Source organism: Artemia franciscana, chromosome 19 (genome assembly GCF_032884065.1).
Source record: "Artemia franciscana chromosome 19, ASM3288406v1, whole genome shotgun sequence".
Lineage (NCBI taxonomy): Eukaryota > Metazoa > Arthropoda > Branchiopoda > Anostraca > Artemiidae > Artemia > Artemia franciscana.
This window is the reverse complement of record NC_088881.1, coordinates 16,478,063-16,497,592: the sequence shown is the minus strand read 5'-3', so window position 1 is coordinate 16,497,592 and position 19,530 is coordinate 16,478,063. Positions and strand designations below refer to the sequence as shown.

General features: G+C 35.3%; 1 protein-coding gene across 19 annotated transcripts in view; it reads right to left on the bottom strand.

Moving 5' to 3' along the window:
* The window catches only part of LOC136039341 (basement membrane-specific heparan sulfate proteoglycan core protein-like), a 392,752-nt gene that overhangs the window by 12,192 nt on the left and 361,030 nt on the right, over positions 1-19,530 (bottom strand). For all 19 annotated transcript variants that reach the window (XM_065722975.1, XM_065722972.1, XM_065722979.1 and 16 more), the window contains 4 exons: positions 18,252-18,470; positions 10,033-10,195; positions 2,812-3,205; positions 581-713 (listed from right to left, as the gene is read on the bottom strand). In XM_065722975.1, the coding sequence (XP_065579047.1) occupies positions 581-713; positions 2,812-3,205; positions 10,033-10,195; positions 18,252-18,470 (909 nt within the window). The remainder of the gene's footprint in view (positions 1-580; positions 714-2,811; positions 3,206-10,032; positions 10,196-18,251; positions 18,471-19,530) is intronic.

Genomic DNA, 19,530 nt, shown 5'->3' with positions numbered 1-19,530 from the left:
ATATGCGGAGAAGGCTTTGGCTCTCCCTGAAATATCATGATTCCTAAGATTATTTCTACAATTTCTAAGCAAATAAATAATTTTTTTCAGTTTGTCCGACAGTGGCACCCAATTCACGAAAATATACAGGGGGAAATATTTTTATTATAATTTAAGGGGGCCATTTTTTCCTTTTTTTCCAACGAAAATGCCAATTAAAGTGTATTTTCAATAAAGCACCAATAAGTTATTTTAGAAAATCTAGGGGAGACAATGCTCCCCTACCCCCAAATTGGAACCGCCGTTGTCTGACCCCTCAACATGTTCTTTTGGTAAGGAAGTACATATTTGGACCTTTGCCTGACTTAGCTAAATCTATTTTACAACAGGAAACATTTTCCAAAAGTAAACATTACCACTGAGTAAAAATCTTCTATGTAAGTTTTACAGCATTTGCCGTTCTCTATAGATTTATTCCAGGTCGACCTATTCCTATTCAACCTTTGATTACTCATAGTTAAAGGACATAACTATTTAATCAATCGTCATAGGGATTTTTTATATTGTAGTTGAACGTTTACAAAATCAATATGGGACATACCAGTGTCAATGCATTCTCCTCCATTCCTGCATGGGAGACTGGTACATGCACCTTCACTTGCATCACAATTTTCTACATTCGCAGAATCCACAGCGCTTTTGATCAGATCTAAATTCAAACTGGATACGGTTATCTGGAAAAGACCCAAAACTAATAAGTTTCAAAATATATACTGACATACTTCCGTTCAAACACTGTCTAAAATGCATCGTTTCGATTGCGATGTCAAAAGTCTCATCCATACCTACCTTTACTGTGTGCGGCCAGTTTTGGAGTATGTATGTCCTGTGTGGAGCCCTTCAGTACTACACACTGCTCACCTGATTTACGACCTAGAGTCAGTGCAGGAAATGGCGGTTAGGATTATCCTGGGATGTAGTGATATTCCCTACCAAGAATCACTCAATAAACTTGAAATCCAGTGCCTTGAGCCAAGACTGAGCAATCTCATCATCAGATTTGGAAGAGTATTGCTGTCAAACCGAACCCACCGTGATATTCTCCCCGAAGATTCCTCACCAAACAGAAAAACCAAACACAAACTCAAACCGACACTTATACGTGTACGAACAAACCGATATTGCAACTCATTTATGCCATTTTTTTCATCTATGTGTAATGTCGTAATATTGAAATGTTTATGTTTATCTATGTCTGTGTTTATCTACGTTTAACATGTAATTTTGTGTCTTTTTTCGTCTATGTTTATTACAAATATTTTCTTTTCCAGTTATTGCAGCAATGAAAATGAAAATCCAGTGAAATAAAATCTTGAACTGATGATCTTTCACCAATTAATAGCATTTTATATCAAACATTCAGTTTGATTTTATATGTACTTTTTACAGTGAAAAAAGGAGGCAAAATCCAAACTCTTATTTGTAGATATTTTTGTTCTTTTCCGGCTGGATTTACATACTAAATTTATTTTTCACTCGTTTTAAGATTTATTTACTCATTCATATTAGTACCATTTATTGGGATTTATTTATTCTTTAATAGTAATTTCTAGTTGTTTTGAGTTTGAGTTATCGTAGGTTACTATTTCTTCCCATCGGAAATTTAATACGGCCTTTACTTTTCTTTAGAAAACTTCTTTATTGGACAGTTTTTTTTTTTTAATTAATAACAAAAATAACGGTACGAACAGAAAACAAACGTAAATACATTATTGGATTTGTCAAAACAAGAAAATTAAAGAATTTACTCAAATTCAAAAGATAAAACTTTAAGAAAAAGCATAGTGGAAAGAGAAAGCAATAGCAAGATTAGAAAACAAGACTTTACGATAATATGAGTAAAAGATATAGGATAAATAGATTTGTCCAAATGAAACAGACATATCATTTATTCACATATACGTACATAATCTTCACGACATCAAGCTTATAATTAATCAATTAAAATAACAAAATTCAAAGATATGTCCATAGGACGATAGCCTGTCAACAGCAATATTGAAATCATTAGTCTTTCTGATATCATTAAAACACAGGAAGAATTCCGTAATGAGACAAAGTAATCTCCTGACTACGTGCCTGTGGATATGGGGTTTCTCATAACCAAATGCTCTATTATTAGGGTGGCATAAACCCCTTGGGGCACGTGGAGCTCACCTCAAGGATTCTTAGTATTTAGGTTTAACCTAGCTCTTATTGAACCTCAGGCCTAAGCTTCGGTTAGGCTTGCTGCTCTCCACCCAAAATTGATTGCAATAAAAAGGGCTAGTTTCTTAGTATGGCCGACATTGCGGTTGACGAAGCCCCCTCATAGCAGCAGATTAGTCCACATGGCGGAGTAAAGTTTGCTGCGCTCTCCATGCCGCTAACCTTGAGGCAGGATTCTCAAGCGAGAAGACATACTAAAGCGATTCTAGTATATTTACACACGAAAACTTTGTTCGTCACTCACAAAACATAAAAAAGAGTGGATAGGGGGAGGGGGTAAGTGAGGGGGAATACCGCCTCTTGCACAGGATACTTTTTTGAGGAAAATAAGAGCAAGAGATAGATTCTATTTCATCATAGAACTGCTAGAGATTATGTTTCTACGAAAATGACCCTTTGACTCTACTATGCTTGAACTGAATTAAACGGATATCGTTTAGATTTTACAGAAAAATTTAGGAATACTTCCTTTCCTTGAATTTGCACCAATGTACTATGTCATATTTTAGTTATCTGAAAATGACTAGTATTAGAAAAATAAAAAGGAAAGAAAGACTAACTTACATTTGAGATGCATCCACTCAAAGGCTGGCTAACCCCTACACCAGGCGAGATTTTGATCTTCTGCCGATCCCATCCACCAATGTATAAAGAAGTTTTCAGGTTCAGACCGCCCATCGTCCCAGGGCTTTTCCCTTTTGTAACCGGCATATCATTTACGATCAATGAGCCATCTCGCAAGCTTCTATCTGCTTTTATGGTTATCCATTCACTAGCCCTGATGGGCCTCTCACTTCTTAGGATAGCTGGTCCCGATCCAGTATCAAATCGGAATTCCACGTGACCGTCCTTGATCGCAATTGAAACAAAATCTCCCTGACCATCACTATTTTGTCCACAGTAAAGGATTACGGAGTCTTTTAAATCATTTGTCTTAAATTTAATGTTTGTAATGAATCTGTAAAAAAAGAAATACGGTAGATGAATAGATAAGAAAAAAACATTTAGTTTATAGGTTTATTATTTTGGGTGACCCCCCCCCCTAACATCTATTTGCAGACACACATCAATTATAAGATTTCTTATGTTTTAAATGGGCTATAGATGTATTATTTTTCAAATTTTTATAGTATTTTAAGAAAAGGTGGAAAACAAAACAAATTTCCCAAAAAAGGTCAAATGACCGTTCTGAACTAAGGTAGTAAATTTATAAAATATCATTTTCTTGCATAAAATATGTTACAAAAGTATTTCATTCAAAATTCTAGACTGACATTAAAGCTCATTACCAAATCAAAACAAAGATGTTTGGTATAGACTTAAGAGTTTTGAAACGAGTTTGTTTGAAAAGTGCCATTAATCTATCTCTTAAGTGAGGCTTAAGAGATAGTGAGGCTTATATGAGGAATGAGGCTTATATGTTAAAAAAAAACTTCAGGAAACGCAAGTTTTAGTTTACAGTGAATTTTCTCATTTTCCAAAAACAATAATTTCATAAAAATCCTTTTAGTTTTAGGCTTTGGCAGGGAGGAGAGCAACAAGCAAAAACAACTATTTCTGTAAGACAGCAACATCGGTTACTAATTACTCACATACTTTTGCTCTGCCTTTAATAATCGCAAAAGTGAAGAAGAAAAACCATCTATATTTTGATAAAACAAACTGAATTAGAAAATCAAAGAACATACCCTAGGTCCACTTCTCGTGAGTAAAAGAGGCACATAAATTGCAGTAAATGAACCTTATCTGAAGCGCATATAAGTTCCGATAGTAATGAACTTGTTGAAATTTTAAAGTAGATTCGCGACGATGAGTCTTCCACTTTTTTGTTGCTCATTATTTCTCCTGCTTCAAAAATTCCTTGTGCAGAACCCAAATCTCTACTAAAACCTAAAGCGGCTAGTTAAAAATTGAAAAAAGCTCTAAATACTGGAAAAACCCCAAAAATTTTAATCTGGCAATTAGAAACTCTTGTTCAAAATTTTGTTAAAGATAAGTTTACAGCACTCTCTCAGGTGGCTTAATGAGTTGTTAGAAGCAGTAATTGGATTTTTTTTTGGCTCAAGACCTAAAATATATGATTTCAATAGAACACCTTACGTGCAATTCAGAGATACATTCAGAATTTTCCCATCACCCATAGTTATATCGCAATAATTTGTTAAAATTCAATTTTTGTCTAAGATCTGAGTATTTTGGGTAAATAAACTCATGGTTTAGGAAATTTGTCTAATGGAAGTTTTTTTTCTACATAAAAATGATTGTTTTGTTGTATGTCTTATAGTGAAAAAAGAAATCGCCAATGCAACAGCACAAACACAGAAACAAACGCACATCACACAACCGAACATAAAAAAAATATAAACTATAAAAAACAATAAATAATAAATCTTAAATAATACATAATATATAATAGATAATAAATAATATATAATAAATAATATATAAAATAAAAAATAAATAATATATAAAATATAAAACATAAAAAAAGAATGACTGAAGGAGAAAGGGAGACTGTTTTCCTACTTTAGTAACTAATAAGGATAAGTACTTGAACGAGGCCTTAACCCTACTCATCTATCCAATTACATAGGTCAAATTGCATAGCCATGCACATTCAACCGCAAAGAATAATCCATGGATACGCAGTGATGTCGTAAGTAAGTAAAAGTCGTCATATACCGATTATTTAAAACTATAAATCAAACAGATAGTTCAAAGGCGACCACCCAACACAAGGGCTCATCAGGAGAATCACACTTGCCTAAAGGGTTTCGGTGCTTTAAATTCGCTACCTATGCAAAGTGGTACACCTGTCATAGGCTCCCTATGGTATCCCTGTGCTAGGCATCACCCCCAAAATACATGCTAAATAATAGACACCAACAAAACAACCAAATAGCTCCTGAACTAACTTGTCCTACCTTGGTTTTGGCCCTTATGTATTTGTGGTAAACTAAGTCATCCTGTATCTTCACCTTGAGGGTCTCGTAAATGCTTAATCCGACATTGCGTCTCAGTTATACATAATTATGATATTACTTTTATCACTGTATTGTCAAATTCAAAGGCAGTATAAATTGACGACAGTATCGATTCAGAGTTTAACGAGGTAACACCTAGCTTGTATTGAATATGTATTGAAACCTGTCTGCATTCATCTTGGTGACGTTATAGTTTATTGCAAGTGAGTTCTTGACCTGAGTTAACTTTAAAGGGATTACAAATTCATATCTAGTTTGCTTTGAACTTGACCTGTATTTCGACGGAAAGCCTGAACTTGTATATTTTCCGGTGCTGAATTTTATTCAAAGCAATTTCCTAAGCGGAATTGAGGAGGATATTATCAAAAGTCATGGTATGAAGTTTTATGATGTGAACATAGTCGAAGACGCTAAAATTTTAGTGTGGCAAATAAGTGCACCTCAATCGGATTGCCCAGTACAAGGGGAACAATGTGCTTTGTAGTCATTTTAGTGACATCAGTACTCTATTAAGATCTCTTGATAGTGGCAACACTTTTATACCTATATTTTGACAAAGCGACCAACCTAGGTGCCATGTCCCCCCCCCACTGCTTATACTTCTTTAATCTCTAAGTTTGATGAGCTGCAGAAGTGGCTTTTGAAATGTCAGGGAAACTTGACAATTATCAGTTGAATTTTCCTCAACTACCCAAACCTACCCCAGCAATTGACACTCAGGTGACAGTTATTGTCTCCAGAGTTCCTTCAGATCTGTTTGATCCGATTAAACGCAAAACTTTTCTTGTTGAAATAGCGGGGTATGAATTAGTTCGTAGCGTAAACCCGGTTATTGACAGATGGTATATCAGTAAATATAAATCTGCAACTGAAGATTTTTGTACATTAGTTCAGAACTTTATTTCCGGAGAAACAGTTAAAGTACAATCCAAATGTTTTTTTGGGATTTTCCGAGGTTTTCCAGTTGATGTCGATTTTTCAGTTATTGATAAGCTGCAAGATATAAAAAGTACCGATTGATTGTGGCACACTATGTCAATCAAGTTTGAATTTGAAAACTCTTTCGCTCAGTTCACTTATTTCAAAGAAGGAATTAAAGTCGGATATGATTTTTTTCGAATTCACAAATTTAGGGAAATACCAAAATGCTGCTTCAAACGCCGATCATACGATCACCTTCAAAGTGCTTGCACCAGTAATGTCCCAAAATGTGCCAAATGTGCTTGGCCCCATCTTTCTTCTAGGATAGTCCTTGTAGCACTGTTCCCAAGTGTGTTAACAGTGGTAAAAACCATGCTTCTTATAGTCTTTCCTGCCCAGTATCTAATGAACTACTGTTGCACTCTTCCATTTCGCAACGAATTTGATGTCAATAATATTGTTTAATATTAATGGCACTAAGGATAAGCATTTCATTAGTGATGAGCTCTACAGTGACTTTGACCTGGTCTGTCAACAGTAGCATCTTCTTACAAACGTTAGTATTAAACTTTTGTGTCTGAGTCCTGATCAAGATGTGTTTTTTTACTACTACCAAACTCCCTAGAGGCCGCCCAGCCAGTTGGATGGCTTGTGATTTTAAGCAGAAACCGAGTTTGGCTTCTCCCGTAAGTCTCTAGTCAAATGAGTTTTTTTTGGGTTGTCCGTGGGGGTACTACAATTTTCATAAATTCTTATCTGCCTAATGATGATCATTCTGCCAGATAAATGACTAAATATGCCAAAGCATGTAATAAGTTGAAGTTTTTAGTGGAAAAAATTCTTTCTATTTTTCTAGATTATATGATCATTGGTGACTTTGATACATATATATAAATAATTCGTCAGTGAGAAGTGATTCGTTGTTAGATTGCCTTCCATCGTTTCGTATTATACCCAAGACTCGTCCGTTTTCTTACATTCGCCATTCAGACAGTAAGAGCAATAATGATCACATTATATGCTCACCTAGTATTACCACGTCCATAGTGTCTGTACATGCTGAAGAGCAAACTTTAGACCATCTCCCTATTTCATTGACTCTTACGCTTAATATAAACCTTACAAGGATTTGTCAAGTGCCCCGGTCTTTTAAATGGTTTGAAAAAAGCAATTGGAAGAAAGCTGATGTTACTATCTTTATTTTTACACTAACAAACCTACTGTCTGCCATACGAGTTCCCTATCATCTGCTTCAGTGCTCTGTACCAGTGAATTGTAAAAAGGACCTGGATTGCTATGACGACTATAATCAAATAATTAAATGTCTAAAAGATGTTGAGGCAGTTGCTGTGACGTTGCAGCGTGTTAGATGGTGTACGTAAAAACCGATTTGGTCTTTCGATCCTAATTTAAGAAACTTCAAAAAATACAGCAAAGCTGTGTTTAAAAATATGGAACGAATGTGATAGACCATCTTGTGGAATTGCATCTGACCTTACGCGTAAGACGCGTAGTGATTATAAGAAATATCTTAAGTCAATGCAATATCGTGGTATGGACTTTGCTTTGTTAAAGAGAGAATGACAAAAAATTGTCAATTCTGTGTCGACTGGAAGTGATACGAAAAATAGTGATTGTATTCCTCTATGTGTTTGGCGGGACCGTTACTTCTCGGTTTTTTCTAATGTTAATTTCCGTGTGCATTCTTTGTATGCTCGTTCCCTTTCTACTGTTTTTAGTATCCCCCCCCCTGTTTCAACGCCTTTGTATTCCTATGTCCCTTTCGTCCGTAGTTGAAGGAACTAAGAAACATATCAGATAATGTTGATAATGATGGTATATTTAGATTTCACCTTTCGTTTGATTTCCCCCCCCTTATTTACCATATGTACCTACTTTTTCAGATGTGTCTTTGTACTTCTAGTGTCCCTGTGAGTTTTTTGTGGGAAAAGTTTTCAAATTTAAAGAGGAGAAAATCTCCTTTAAAATGCTCTTCTTACTGACCTATTACTGTCTCTTGCACTTTCAGTAAAAGTTCTTGAGCATGTATTACTAACTTTTGTGACTAATAATATGCTTGAGAGAGATAAACAGTTTAGATTTCGGCCAGCGGTAGGTTGTCAGCATACACATCGTGTATTATCTTCTTTGCTCCTTGAAAACTCTGCTACGGGAAGGAGTATCTATCTTTGCGTTTTAAATCTACCAAAAGCTTTCGATAGTGTAGGTCATAGTCAGCTTTAATCTGCTCTTCATGGTTGTGGTGTCAATCTTTCGGTTATAATGCTTCTTCGTTCCTGGTACTCTAATTCTTTTCTTCGGCTCAAATCGGCGTCATCAACTACTATTGAAGTGAAAAGAGGTTTAAGGGCAAGGTGGGGTTTTATCTCCGACCCTATTTAATTTATGTATTACATGAGTTCTTGGCAAGATATCGGCTACCTATCTATCTGGTTTTTCCGATGTTTCATATCTTGCCTATGCTATTGACCTGCTCCTTATAAGCCGTACTAAAACTGGTCTATGTGACATGGTTTCTCGCGCAGTTACTTCTTTTTCGAATATAGGCCTTTCTCTTAAGGTAGATAAATGTGAGTTTCTTTCTTTTAATAATAACTCTAGTACTCCCCTTCGTTGTACCGGCTTTACTATCCCTCTCGTAGATTCGCTTCCATGGCTAGGCATTTCGATTACTAATAGTCTTCCAAGCTTGTGTCAACGCACAATCTCGGGTATTAATAAAAAAGTTCAATTAAGATATACTAATATTGTTGCCAATAAAGGTGAATATAATAAACTTGCTTTTGCCAAGCTCTACTCAACTTTTTATGACTATTCAATTCTTTTTGATTCTGGAATTTTTCCTCTTCTTAAAAAAGAATAATTTAAAAGAATCTGGATTACTTACTTTCGATTTATATTTTTTTTTCCTCCTTGGACAAAACACTAAGTTTTTATTTACAAATTTCTTGCTCCTGATGTCAAACAGTTCTGTGGTAACGAACTGTAAGTAAGGAGTGACTCGGCTCAATACTAACTGAAACTCTAAAAAACAAAACTTTGATACCAATAGATACATCAAAAGAAGAGGATTTTTATATTGATTTTAAATATACAAGTTTTATTAAGTTTAGTCTTAGCCATCAAAAGTTAAGAGCCTAAGAAGATTTGCATTATTTTCGAAAAAAGGGGGAAGCACCACCAAAAAGTCGTAGAGTCTCGATGAAAATCACACCATCAGATTCAGTGTAGATACAGAGAGCCCTATTGTAGAGGTTTCAAGCTCCTATCGGCAAAAACGTGGAATTCTGTATTTTTTGCTACAAAAGATCATGGATACGTGTTTATTTGTTTTTTTTTTTTTTTTTTCCAAGGGTGATCATATCGACCCAGTAGTTCAAGAATGTTGCGAGACGGCTCATTCGAACGAAAATTAAATGTTCAATAGTCCCTGGGGAAGGCCTGCAAGTTATGAACTTTTCCCATTTTTTACATATAGTATGGGGAGGGGTTCAGGGGAGGGGGCTACGTGAGAATATCTATTAATGGATGAATTCTTAATGGGGGAAGAAGGTTTTCCATGAAGGGGGAGCTGGTTTTCCCAGCAATATTTAAAAAATCGTCAGAAATTAAATAAAAATTATTTATATAAAAATTATTTTAAATAAAATCATTATGTATATGAGGGGGTCCACCCCCTCGTCAATACATCGCTTTTTACGCGAAAGTATTTTTAGTACTTTCAAAAGAGCTATTTATTCTAATTAAACGGCCTTTGTAATTCAGGGGTCATTCTTAAAGAATTGAAACAAAATTTGAACTTTAGCGTAAAGAGCGAGATATTGGCGATCAGAACCAATTTTAATTATACACATCTTACCTCCGAAGGGCTTTTGGTGTCTGATAAGCTATATAAGCACCATCCTTAAAGGAGGGAACAAGGACTTTGATTTCTTCCTCGCATTTGGCGCCTGCTGTGCCCATTGGGCAATAACACTGGAAACTCGCTCCTTCATTCACACATCTACCACCACCACAGCCACCTGCCAAAACCAATTTCTTTATTTCACATAATTAAAAGCTTAAATAATTTAAGAAAATCGTTTTCTAGTTCTTAATTACAAAATTACAAATACTTAATTGCAAATCTAGTTTTTAATTCTTTTTTGTAATTCCAAAAAGAGGACTTAAATTATATATATATATATATATATATATATATATATATATATATATATATATATATATATATATATATATATATATATATATATATATATATATAGTACCAGGGGCTCCGCACGCGGAAGGCTTCTCTATATGGATTCTTATTGTCGCTTGTTTTCTAACCGCAGACAATTTGAGACACATTCCTGTCTTTTCATACTGTATTCTATTCAAAGATATTTTATTAAGTCCAATTTCCAACAACGATATCTACTAAGCTTCAAACTTTTGGTTTTCTTTTTTAAGTTTTTTTAATTGTTGATATCCCTCATTAAAATATATACAAATATTTTTGCAATTACCAGCCTCTAGACCCCGGCACTTGGCACGCGACGTGCTTCTATATTTGGATTCTCATCGTCGCTTGTCATCTAACTGCAATTTGCTGTCTTTTCATATTAAGGTCTTTTGAGACATTTTATTATAAAAGCAACTACGATTTCCACCAACGATATCTACAAAGCTTTTGAAAGATATTTGATTATTAAAGCAAATCCAATTTCTAACAACGATTTCTACTAAGTTTCAAATTTTTGGTTTTCTTTTTTAAGGTTGTTGAATTGTTGCAATCCCTTGTTAAAATATATACAAATAATTTTGCAATTACCAGTATTTTTCTTTTTGCGCAATTTAACGTCTTTTCATACTACATCTGTTCAAATATATTTGATCGTTGAAGCTAGTCCGATTCCTGACAACAATATGTAATAAGATTCAAATTTTTGGTTCTCTTTTTTAAGGTTTTTGAATTATTGTAATCCCTCGTCAAAATAATGAATCATCATTTGTAATAATTACTAATTTAAGTTTTTTCTGCTTTCCTACCGATATTATATACCTGGTTGCGTTCAAAAGGTATTCTTTTTTAAGGGTTTGGAATTGTTGTAATCCCTCATTAAAACATATACAAATATGTTTACAACCACCGTTTTTGCTCTTTACGCAATTTAATATTTTTGAGTTGTTTTAATCCCTCCTTAAAATATATGCAAATTTTTTTGCAATTACCAGTTTTTGCTCTTTATGCAATATAATTTTTTTGAATTGTTTTATTCCCTCCTTAAAATATATACAAATTTTTTTTTGCAATTACCAGTTTTTGCTCTTTATGCAATATAATTTTTTTGAATTGTTTTATTCCCTCCTTAAAATAGATAATTTTTTTTTGCAATTACCAGTTTTTTGCTCTTTACATAATTCAATATCTTTTCATACTGAAGTCTATTTAAAGATAGTTGATTTTTACAGCAAGTCCGATTTCTAGCAATGATTTCTACAAAGCTTCAAACTTTTGGTTTTCCTTTTTAAGGTTTTTGAACTGTTGTAATCGCTTGTCAAAATATATGCAAATATTTTTGTAATTACCAGTTTTTTGCTCTTTAAGGATTTTAATATGAACTTCTCGTTATAGGAAAATCTTCAATTTTTCTGCATAAATATGACGCCATTGCGATACTGGTGTATATAAAAAAGACGTCACCTACATAATTTTTTTTCAAAATGATGGCTCTTAACGAATTTTCTCAAACTTCAGACCTGTCTAGATCGTTTTTTAGGCCAGAATATACCAGGATGCCAATCTTTCCGAAAAAAGTAGCCATTTTCAAGAAAAAATACGTATAAGCCGTGGGGGCATAAGGCCTAAAAGGGACCCATACCCACACCTCCTTTCTTCCTTTAATGATTTAAGTTGAACGGCGACTCCCCTCATGACGCAGGTACGCGTCATATGGAATGTATTCAGGTGTCTGTTACATCATAGGGTTTGATTGTTACCTAATAGGGGCTGTTAGAGTCCGTTAGTAAAGCGGGAAGTTCGGGATGAAAAAAATTGATCATGGTCCGATATTTACAGACGAGGGTGACGCAATCTTGCGTGCCTCGAGGGATTTATTGGGAGTATTGGGGTGCCATGGGAAAATCCCCGCTTGCAACTGAAGAGGGCGCACGTGTGGATGTTGCGTAATGATGGTGCACACGTGTGTGTTACGTAATGAGAGCCAACACGTGGGTGTTCCATAATGGCGGCGCACACGTGAGATGTCCCGTAATGGCAGAGTATGCTTTGGCTGTTACGTAATGACAGCGAACACGGGGGCAAACATGGGTGCTACGTTATGACAGCGCAAACATGGCATGTTATGTAATTGCGATGTAAACGTGGGATGTTGCATAATACTTTGTGAGATTTTTTTCGAAGCGTTTTTTCTTCGGGATTTCATTTTATTTCATGGCTTTTTTTTCTTTCAAGCCACTTTCTCTCAGGAAACCTTTATATTCTAATGATTTTTGTCCTCATTAGGATTCAAAAGGGTCATTTCCATCCAATGGAATGGCGCCCTAGACAGATAAACAAGCAATCTATTTCTAATGATATGATTCAGGTAATAGATTCTACGAAAAAACCTATTGCAGGCAAGGACCCTGTTCACGCATACTAGAATTATTAGGCTATTGATTATGTGTTTCCTATGATTGCAATAACTGACATGCAGGGTGGAAACTCGATTACTGAAATTTGCTTACATTTGAAGTACACCTGCTTGTTGAATAATCCTTTTGAGAGTGTTATTAGATAATACTGCCATAAGAAATGAAATAAAAGCGAGAGTACCAGGCTAGAATTATGCTACCTCTTCATACATAATCAAAAAATTTTCCTTTTCCTCTTTACTACACGCATTTTACACTTATGTTAAGGGTATTCTTGAATGAGCACGCCTGTGTAAATAGGCAAAAGATGCTCAAATAGCATCAGTGAAATGTATTGAAGTTTTATCCTGGACCATTAATTCTAAAGGATACAAACTTTTGAACATACAAATTTTACTAATGAAAAAAATATACACTAGTGCTTACCACTAGCACTTGTCTCATAGTTCAAATATTTGTCTTTGTAAGGATTCAACGCAACGATAACTTTATCATGTCCACACATTTTTTTTGGAATATTTCATCTTCACTTTAAAAAAATAAGACGTAGATATTTATCCTTCCAATATAAAAATGATGCTGATCGAAAACATATAATAAATTAGGTATTGTTGATGACCAGCCATAGGTTACCACGGAAGCAGTTGCATAAAAATCCTAAAATTGTCGGAACTCGGAGCGGAATTGGTGGAATCGGAACTGTGGAATCTGGGGGGGGGGCAAAAGTGATAATTTTTTATAAAACTAGTGAAAATACGGGGAAGACTCACCCAGAAAATATTCTGAAAAGAAATATGGCGTGGATTGCCTTAGACTATCACGTTCCAACAATAAAATGCTAAGTTCCGCTGTTCAAATAAAAAGATTGTTCAATTTTAGATTTTAGATTTTTGTAGCTTATTTTTGTGGGAAAACGGCTGAACATAACTTAGAGATGATGATGGATATCATATGGATGCCACAGGTCCAGGCACATAATGCCATGGTGGTGTGAAGTGTTTTTTTTTGGGGGGGGGGTGCACCACAAAGGGTTTCGCTTACGAAAACATAACATAATTTTTGGTAAAGAAATGTCTAAAATGGCTTAGAAATGATGAGGGGTGCCAGAAGGCCAGTCATAGGATGACACAGTGGCGTGAATTGAGATGGTGTGTCACGGAGGGTTGGCTTGCAAAAACATGAACCATTGGGTTTAGTGTGTTAATTTTTTTATTTTTAGCAAAAAATATCTGGAAAATGTCTAAGGATTGATAAGGAGTATCAGGGGGCCAATCATATAGTGACACGTTGGTGTGAATTGGCATGGTGTATCACGGAGAGTTGGCTTGCGAAAAAACATGAATCAATGGATCTAAATCATATTTTTAACGGGAAAATATCTGAAAAATGTCTTAGGATTGATGATGGGTGCTAGAGGGTGCCAAAAGGCCAGTCATAGTGTGGCAAGGTGGTGTGCATTGAGATGATGTATCTCGGTAGGTTGGCTTGCGGAAACATGGAACATCGGATTCGAATCCTATTTTTAAGGAGAAAATATCCATATCGGGAAAATATATGGTACCATATCGGGAAAATGTATTAGGAATGATGAGGGGGTGCCAGAGGGGCAGTCATACTGTGACATGGAGGTGTGAATTGAGATGGTGTATCACAGAGGAATGGCTTGCAAAAAAAGGAATCATCGGATTAAAATCATATGTTTATCATGAAAATTTCGGGTAAAAATGTCTTAGGAATGATAATATGTATCACATGGGTCATATTTACGCCATGGGCCAGTCACATATTGCTATTGTGGCGAGAATTGCTTGGACTAACATGTTCTACACCTTAAAGTTAAGGTGGGATATGTTAAATGAATCTTTCGGCGGTGGGGGGACTGAAATCTGACACTCAGTTAATAAAAATGAGGGATTTTCTTTAGAACCTCTCAAAAATATCGCTTAGTATTACTTAAATTTATATTTATTAAATTTGTTTTATTAAATTATTAATAACAACCCCCCTCTGGAATTACTTGCTAGGCTGGGCTAGCCATATGCTACCCCGGTGGCGTGAATGTACATAGCCTTGGCTTAATGAAACGCGAAATTCTCATTAAGAGTTCTCAGAAATAGCTCTTAGTATAGATTAAATTTATCTCTAATAACACCCCTCCTCCCTCTGGAATTGTTTTCTAGGGAGGGTTAGCCACACATTTGTCACGGTGGCGTGAATATGCACAGCCTTGGCTCAACGAACCATGGAGTTTTCATGAAAAGTTATCATACATAGTTCTTGATGTGGATTAAATTTATCTCTAATAACAATTAAATTTATCCGTAATAATCCCCCATCTGGAATTGATTGTTATACCCCCTGCCTTTCTGCAAATCACGCTTGTTTTCGCTTACGTTTTATCCTACATCAGTTTTTTTTCAGGCCTTGTTCTTTCCGTTGTTGAGTTTTAACTACTTTTTCAGTGTTTTGGTTATATTTTGTAAATTTTTTTATTAGTAAAATGCGTATGTATAAAGGTTGGTATCTTTTCGATTTGCCGATCAATGATAAAACTTCAATTGACTAATGCAATTTAAGCATCTTGTAGCCTATGCACATAGGTATGCTCATTCAAGAAAACCCTTAATATAAGTGCAAAATTTATGCAGTATAGTGGAAAAGGAAAAAACTTTTTATCATGTATGAAGGCCTAGCCTATTCTAGCCATAATGGTACTCTCGCTTTTATTTGATCTCTGATAGATATATTATCTGGTAACACTCTCTAAGGGATTACTCAACAAGCAGGTGTACTTCAAATGTAAGCAAATTCCAGGAATCGGTTTTCCACCCATCATGTCAGTTATTGCAATCATAGGAAAATTGTAATCAATAGCTTAATAATTCTAGTATGCACGAACAGTGGATTCTCCTTGCGTCCAATAGGTTATTTTGTAGAATCTGAATCTATTACCAGAATCGTGTCATAGAAATAGATTTCTAGTCCAATTGTCTAGGACACCATTCAATTGGATGGAAATGGTCCTTTCGAATCCTAATGGGGACAAAAACATTAGAATATAAAGATTGCCTGAGAAGAAACCCATATGTGCACTGTCACTACGTAACACCCGCGTGTGCCCCGTCATTACCTAACACCCACGTGAGCGCGCCCCTCAGTTTCAAGCGGGGATTTCCCCATGGGCCCCCAAATCTAGCGTATCAAGCGAGATTGTGTCACCCTTGCATGAAAATATTAGACCATAATCAATTTTTTTTTGCATCCGGAACTTCCCCACTTGACTAACGGACTCTAGTATGCACAGTCAGGTATCAATCAAACCCTATTACGTAACAGACACCTGAAAAAATTCCCTATGACGCGCACCTGCGTCTTGAGGGAGGGGGGTCGCCGTTCAACTTAAATCATCAAAGGAAGAAAGGAGTAGTGGGTATGGGTCCCTTTAAAGACTTTATGCCCCCACTACTTGTGAATACATACATTTCTTTTTGATGGGAAATAAATAAAGCATTAACTATGAAAAGCGTATACTTTCAAGACGATGGACCGGAGGAAGTTTATAGCTTTGTGTGAACTCTTATTTATTTCGTAACGAACCGTTTGATCTAAAGATTGTCAAATAGTGAATCAAACAGTTCGTGGTAACGAGCTGTAAGTAAGGAGTGGCCCGGCTCAATAGTAACCAAAACTCTAAAAGACGTAATTTTGATACCAAATTGGAGTTTCATGCTAATTTTAAATATGTAAGTTTCATTAAGTTTAATCTTACCCAACAAAAGTTATGCGCCTGAGAAAATTTAACGATCACGGTGCATGTTTATTGTTTTTTCCCAGGGTTGATCATATCAACCCAGTGGTCCTATGATATCGAGAGAGGGCTCATTCGACCGGAGATTAGAAGTTCTAGTGGCATTTTTAACTGAACAGAAAAATGGGGGGGGGGTGGTAAATAATGACAAAGACCACACTGCCTTTCCATAATACAACAACAAAAGAGAGAATAATGAGGACTTTTTTCCCAGTGAACCAACAAGACCTATTTGAATATTTCGGCCCTATATCTAACATCCCTAAATAGAGACTTGGGTGAATACACACTCAACCATATGTTCACAAAATTAATTATAGAAAATAATCTAATTCAAAATAAAACAAAAATAGGAACGAACAAAAGCAAGCCCAATCCCAAAAGAACTATCCGATTAGCTGCAGAGAAGGCAAATATCGCAGTAAGAAATTATTTCAATTTTTAATAAATACAGTTAGTGAAATGAATGAACCTTTTTAGCTTGTAAAATGTTAGCTTTTATCACACAGTCTTGGCTGAACTTTTCGTTATTATTTTCTTTGCTGAAGACGGCCCTTAGATATAGGGCCGAAATATTCAAATAGGTTTTGTTGGTTCACTGTCTTGGGAAAAAAGTCTTCATTATTCTCTCTTTTGTTGTTCTACTGGGGAGGGGGCAACTAGGCCCCCTCCTCCCTTTTTTCTCAAAGTTATCCGAGAGATAGTCATTTTGCTCAACGTTGTTGAATGGCCGAATAACTATGCCTTTGGGAATATAATGACCCTTCACAGCCCCTAAGGAAAGGTCTTTGAGCTACAAAATTTGCCAATTGTTTACGTATAGTGTTTGTTATTGGGAAGTACGCATACATTTCTTGGGGGAGGGGGTGGAATTATCTTCTGGTGGGATTTTCTACGGGGATAATTTTCCACGGGGAGCGAAGTTTTCAGGGGGTTAGTCTTCCAGGGAAAATTTTACACTAGGGTGGTAGTTAACAAAAAACTAATATACAGTTAAAGTCAAATCTTGAAACAATAAAATTTGGAATCACTTAGACTATTGGAAATGGAATTAAGGCTTAAGGAATTAAGGAGTTAATGTTGAGCTAGAAACGACAACTGACCCTTCTGATTAATTGATCAAGACTTGGACCAAAATCGCTATCCATCAACTTTTCTCTTTTAACTGAGTTTTTTTTTATTATTTAATTTATCAAAACTACAATTTTTTTTATTCAAGATTAACGAAAGTGAATTAAAGAAATGTGATACAAAGTGCAATTTCTTACTATTCGTGCCATTAACATACATGTCATGTCGACATTAATTTAACAAAAACAAAACAAATATGGACACGGCTAAGAGATTAGGGATTAGGACACGGCTAAGAGATTAGGGATTAGGACACGGCTAAGGGATTAGGGATTAGGACACGGCTAAGGGATTAGGGATTAGGACACGGCTAAGGGATTAGGGTTATAAGAGTCCACTCTGCTGAATCATCGAGTAAGGTCGAAGAGCAAGTTAGCTGGGCTCGTTGTATTTTATCCCAAATTATTACAAAAAGCTTTTTCCTTCAATATAACCATCTCTAAAAAAACTATATTATTTTGCTTTGTGATGTTGTTTCTTAAGTTTGAGGACCAACTTACCAGCATAGCATGTCTCTCCTATCTTTTCGCAATGGTATCCAGAAAAACCTGGCGTACAGAGACAGGAGTATCCTTGCTCAGCATATGCCTCTTGACAGACTCCGTTATTTAAGCAGGGGTTCATTGCGCATGTTTCGCAAGCAGTAATGCCCTTGGAGGTTTGGGCCTCCTGATTTAGCTTTACGTTTTTGCCACTAAGTACCAAACGACTGATACATCCTGCAAAAATCAAAAACATAAATTTTTTTATTTCGATTGATTAGGAATCGATTGTGATATGTCTAGATGAATTATTTACTTTAAATTTAGTTTTGTGTTACTTTTTGGAATTTAATTTTGTTTTACAAATTTGACATGAACGAAATACTGATGGTCATTTTTTGGCAGTTTCATGTGATAAGTATTCATATGAATTAATTCATCGAAGAAAATGAGGTCAGAAAAATGCACGTAAATACATAATAAATGTTACATAGAACAGTCTTCATATAAAAAACTAAATAAAGGGATTTTTTTGGTACACAATCTACATGACTAAGATTACTTACTCTTAAAACATTTCCTAAGTGGAAAAATTTATTATCAAATTCAATTATTTTCCACTGACATCTACTAAATTTCAGTGCCAGGAATTAAATTGCTTCCTAAGGCTATGCCTTGCAATGCGCGCCGAGGGATTTGCAATCCGTAAAATCTTTAATTTAAGAGATGGAAGTCAGTTTCCAGTTTCATAATATTTTTCATTATCAAGAGAGATAATGAGTGTCATATTAAAACTATAATATTAAAGCATAGTAAATATAAAACTATCATGGTAGATATTTTTAAGCTGTAAGTGCCACGTCTTTCTTACGTTTTCAGTTCTTTCCTTTGTGCTATCAAATAAATAATTCAAACAAATCAAAAAGCCGCCGTGAAGAGAGAATTAACCATCCATAAATTAGTTCATAAGCAAGTTTAGTAAGTTTTATTGTGCAAAAATCTTAGGGCCATGATAATACGAAACAAAAAACGAAAGTTTACTTTCAAATAACTGAAATAAGGGAGAATAACACAAATAACAAAAATCTACTTCTGTGCTCCATTGCCAACCTGAGAAATCATTAAATGTTTTTGACACTTGTTAAACATTCATCCCTCAGTACATAAACAAGCCATCTCTCACCAAACCTACACTTTTCATACGCTTCAATTCTTAACTCACTCCATTCTACACACTCATACATCACATACCCACACCCTTATCTACACTTCTACACATCGGGCAAAAAAAGGATCA